Source organism: Tachysurus vachellii, chromosome 19, assembly GCF_030014155.1.
Source record: "Tachysurus vachellii isolate PV-2020 chromosome 19, HZAU_Pvac_v1, whole genome shotgun sequence".
Classification (NCBI taxonomy): domain Eukaryota; kingdom Metazoa; phylum Chordata; class Actinopteri; order Siluriformes; family Bagridae; genus Tachysurus; species Tachysurus vachellii.
In genome coordinates, this window is record NC_083478.1 from 1,140,001 (window position 1) to 1,145,224 (window position 5,224).

Here is a 5,224-nt window from a genome sequence, read left to right on the forward strand (position 1 = left end):
GAGACGCGATGAGCGCCGAGGTTCTCCCCACAAGCCCGCTCGCCCTGGTGGACTACGTCAACGACTTCGACTTGCTCAAGTTCGACGTGAAGAAAGAATCGCTGCACGGAGTAGTGAACGGCGGTGGCGCGCGCGCGTGCCCCTCGCGCGTGCAGCAGCCCCAGGGCTCGGTGTCGTCGACTCCGCTTAGCACGCCGTGCAGCTCCGTGCCCTCGTCACCCAGCTTCAGCCCCACGGAGGAGCACAAGAGCAACCTGGAGGAGCTCTACTGGATGCCCGGTGGCGGCTACCCGCAGCACGTCGACCCTCACGCGCTCGGCCTGACGCCCGAGGATGCCGTGGAGGCCCTGATCGGTCATGCTCCTCCACCGCACGTGCAGCAGCAGCAACAGCAGTTGCAGCAAGGTGGAGGTGGTTTTGAGGGTTACAGAGCTAGCATGCATCATCACCATCATCACCATCATCCTCACGCGCAGCACCATCCTCATGCGTATGCAGGACTTCAGCAGCACCCAGACGACCTGCACCCTCACACGCAGCAGCAGCAGCATCCTCATCAGCACCACAGCCAAGATCCGGACAGCCCGTCTCCGACCTCTCCTCAGCTCCATCACCATCGCCATCATGCGCAGCACACCAACCATCACGGCCATCACGCTCACCACCACCATCACGGGGAGCAGCAGCACCACAGCAGCAGTAGTGGCAGCGCGCTGAGCATCCTGAGTGTCGAGGATCGCTTTTCAGACGACCAGCTCGTCTCCATGTCTGTACGCGAGCTCAACCGGCACCTGCGCGGCTTCTCCAAGGACGAGGTGGTGCGTCTGAAGCAGAAGAGGCGCACGCTGAAGAACCGTGGCTACGCGCAGTCCTGCCGCTTCAAGCGCGTGCAGCAGAAGCACATCCTCGAGAGCGAGAAGACGCAGCTCCTCAACCAGGTGGAGCAGCTGAAGCAGGAGATCGGACGCCTGGCGCGAGAGCGGGATGCCTACAAACTCAAGTGCGAGAAGCTGACATCAGTGGCTGCGGGTTCGAGCGCCGGAGCGGGCGGGTTCCGCGAGGCGGGTTCCACCAGCGACAACCCGTCCTCACCAGAGTTCTTCATGTGAGTTCCTTCTCCGGTTCCGTCTCCATCCTCTCCTGTGCTGAAGAGACTCTGATACTAATCGACATTATATCATGATTATTATACTAATAACTTACAACAGCAGCTGTATTCTTCATATTAGAAAGAAAAATAACCCACAATAATAATAATAATAATAATAATAATAATAATAATAATAATAATAATAATACTCTAATCATCTCCATCCGTGAGCAAGGTTTTAAAAATTGACAATGTTTTAAATTTAAATGGCAGGTAGGAAAGATTTTTTAAAGTGTGGGTTTGTTTTGTTTTTAAACCAGAATCATCATGTACAAAGCAAGAGGTTTTGGATTTACTTGTATTTTTTGGAAAAGAGTTTGCTTTTAGATAAAACCACAAACACACACACACACACACACAAAAGCCCCGAGTCTGAACACCGTCATCACGGCGTTGAATTGAGACACACAGAATCTGGACTGGTGACACGCTGCGTGTTTGTTCAGCGCTGTAAGACATTTCTGCAGCCATTTATTTCTTTTGTCTTTGTGTTTTTAGAGCATTAACACTCTCAATTGTTCAGGATGGAAAAAAGACATTTGAATCAATGACGCTAAGAGAGAGAAAGCACACAAGAGATATAGGGAGAGAGAGATAGGGAGTGAGAGAGAAAGGGAGAGAGCGGGGGAGAGAGAGAGAGAGAGAGAGAGAGAGAGAGAGAAAGAGGACTTTGGACTTTGTTGTTTTCTTTGGACTTCTCCCTCTTGGGTCAAATATGTCAATTTTTTGAGAACAAGACCGTATGCAAAACTTTTATGCAACATCTCATCGGTTTATTGCCTGCCTGGTTAAAGAAAATAAAAATACAAATATAATGCATTAAAATATTAATCCTGCATGCTGGACATGTACGGTAATAATTTCTATTTTGTACTTTCTTGTTTATTTTTTCTTCTTAGTGTATCTTAATAGCATGTTGTTGATCTTTTTTTCCTCTTTTCTTCCCATCAATGATGTTTCTGGGATTTTTAGACATGAACCAGTGGCCACATCATGCGTTACGACGCCGTTCGTTCGTTCGTTTGTTTGTTTGTTTGTTTTATTTGTTTGGGGCTTGTAAATACATGCAACAGCAAAAAAAAGGCATTTGCAAGTTAAAAAAAAAAAAAAAAACGAACGACTCGAGCGGAGATTTGGGAACTTTTCATTTTTGTTTGAAGATTTCGGGGCATTTGATGTTGTTTTGTTATTATTTTATTTTTGCGACAAAAGTTAGATAAGTTTGTATATGAATATTAAGTGCACTTTTTTCAATTTTCTTTTTATTTTGAGTTTTTTTTTTTTTTTTGTAGAACATCCTCAAGGAAGACATAACAAGATACACTCTTGTGTTCGACTCGATACGTTTTGCCTTTGTGTCGAAGGTCGTGCAAAAAAAAAGGAAAGCCAAATGTACGATTTACACACACACACACACACTATGAAATTCCTTGAGGAGCAGTTTCCCGCTGCGCAGACGCCGGAGTAAAGCGCTGCATGTTTTCCTGCGTGCTTTATGCACCGGAGCTGCTCGTGTTTCCTTTTTCATGTCGACTCGAAGCAGGAAATGCAGTTTAGTGGCGTTGCATAATCCACACGCCTGTTATATAATCCGAACAAATATCTACAAGTCTCTTCGTTTTTCACTATAAATGTTATTATTTTCTCGTCTTGTCATGTTTTCTGAAAATGTTCACAGTTTTAAAATAGAATCAGAGCAATTATAATTCTGTCAATTTCCTAAAATCAGGGTTTTGATTAATTTTTGTTTGTTTGTTTTTTAATTATTTTTTCATTTTCTTCTACCGAGTTTAAGCGACATTTGTTTAATGTTTTCCTGTATTTTTTTCTGCCGGTCAGTTAAAAAAAGGGATTCAGGTTTTGCAAAATCTCAAAATGAAAAAAAAAAAAAAAAAATTATGATTTTCTGAGATTCTGGTTCTGCTGGCCAGATTCATTATAGTTATGTTTTTATTTTTTAATGATTAAATTAACAGAACTTGTCAGATCATATTGAGTAAAAGCATGGTGCTTGCATTTAAGAATTATTGTTGAAAAAAAAAAAAAAAGAAACGTACAAAAAAAAAATTTAAGAAAGTCATTAAATCTTGTTCTTTTTTTTAAGTTACTGATTCAACTGTGTTGAAATCAGATCTGAAACTGCAGCAGCGGGTTGTTGTTCTGTTGGTTAATTTCCTGACTTAATGCAAGGGAATCAATTTTCAATCCTGTTTATATATAAAATAAATGAGAAAGAGAAAAGTTGTTAAATTTGAACTTCCATTCAGGCTGGTTTCTGTTTCATCTTGGGTTTTTTTCAGTTGTTTTATGGAAAAAAATTGTTTCCTATTTTGCTTATTAAAGTCATTGAAATGGCAATTTGTTTATTCTGGTTTTCTTTGTTTAAGGAGGAATTGTTTTTATGCAACCATTTAATTATTGAAAGAAAAAAAAGATTCACAATCCTGTACATACACACATACATGCACACAAACACACACATGCACACAAACACATACATGCACACAAACACACACATGCACACATACACAAACATACACATACACACAAACACAAACACATACATGCACACAAACACACACACATGCACACAAACACACACATGCACACAAACACAAACACACACATACACACAAACACATACATGCACACAAACTCACACATGCACACAAACACACACATGCACACAAACACACACGGAGAAAGAGATGTTTGAAAAACTGAGAGCGAAAGCAGAACAAACAAAAAACAAGCTAATGTTTTGTGAGTAACGGAAATGATTAGAGATAATTATTAATAATTAATTGACACTCGGATCATCGGAAAAAGCTTTTCGCAAAACTCATAAACGTGAGAGAGGGAGAGAGAGAGAGAGAGAGAGAGATTTTGTTTAATTCATTTTAATTCATTGTTTGAGATGTTTGAGAAAAAATGACACAGCAGGTTTTTTTGCGTGTCTGTGTGTGTGTGTGTGTGTGTGTGTGTGTGTGTGTGTGTGTGAGGACCCCAAAATAAAGTATAAGTATAAAACCTTTCTTTTGGCCCTAGAGGATTGTTTAGATCCTGACAAGGATAATAAGACAATGTGTGTATGTGTGTGTGTGTGTGTGTGTGTATCCAGCTCGAGATGAGGCCCTGTCGGTTTTGTCCTGACCTGCCCTTTGCGCGCTGACTTGTGCACAAATCCAGCTAAGCGCGTGTGTTCAGTAAAAGGAGATCTTTGACCTCTGCGGCAGCTCGAGGCTCCGCTGTGGGAATGCCGTGATTAACCCTTTCATTACCGCACGCTCACACACTCATCACACACACACACACACACACGTCTCAGGACGGAACGTTCACTCTGAACACGCTCGTCTTTAAAAAGAACGTTACACTTTGTTTCATTCCCTCAAGCTGTGAATTCTCCTGCGTTCAATGTGATTCATTTCAACATCATCAGAGATAATAGATAGTCTTTATTGTGTGTGTGTGTGTGTGTGTGTGTGTGTGTGTGTGTGTGTGTGTGTGTATTGACACTAGAGACTTCTTCCACACACATTATATAAACATCACCCTTCTTTATGTGGAGTGTCTGTCCTGTTACTACTGTCACGGATCTTCAACACCTTCTGACCAATCAGATTCCAGAACAGCACTCAGAGAGGTCTATGTGCTGTCTGAGTGGGAGGAGCCCTCTCTCTCATCACCTGTCAATCATAGTGACACCAACCAATCAGAGCATGAGAGGGCTGATGTATGTGGAAGAGAGTGGACCGATTTCACCTGTGAGAGGAAGCATGTGTTCGCTTTCACACAGAGAACATCAGAAAATCAATCAATTCTTTCTTTCTTTCTTTCTTTCTTTCTTTCTTTCTTTCTTTCTTATTGTCTTCTTTTAAAGACATTTGTTGTTTTGATTTTTTGGTGATGATGATTATAATGATGATGGTGATGGAAACAGTACCAGTGTAACCATGACTACAGACAAACATCTAGTGAATCAGCAAATCGGGAATCCTGAAGACAGGAAGTCCCAGTCTCAATTAGTCCATCATGGTCTCAGATAGAGAGACAGAGACCTACACACACAGA

General features: G+C 42.0%; 1 protein-coding gene across 2 annotated transcripts in view; it reads left to right on the forward strand.

Annotated features, from left to right (window-relative positions):
• The window catches only part of mafba (MAF bZIP transcription factor Ba), a 4,081-nt gene extending 573 nt beyond the window's left edge, over positions 1-3,508 (forward strand). The window contains exons 1-2 of one of the 2 annotated variants that reach the window (XM_060893642.1): positions 1-1,105; positions 1,651-3,508. The exon at positions 1-1,105 is cut by the window's left edge and continues 573 nt beyond it. In XM_060893642.1, coding sequence (XP_060749625.1) covers positions 9-1,105; positions 1,651-1,693 — 1,140 coding nt within the window. In that variant the 5' untranslated portion in view covers positions 1-8 and the 3' untranslated portion in view covers positions 1,694-3,508. The remainder of the gene's footprint in view (positions 1,106-1,650) is intronic. The other variant, XM_060893643.1, reaches the window with a different exon arrangement.
• The last annotated feature ends 1,716 nt before the right edge of the window (positions 3,509-5,224 follow it).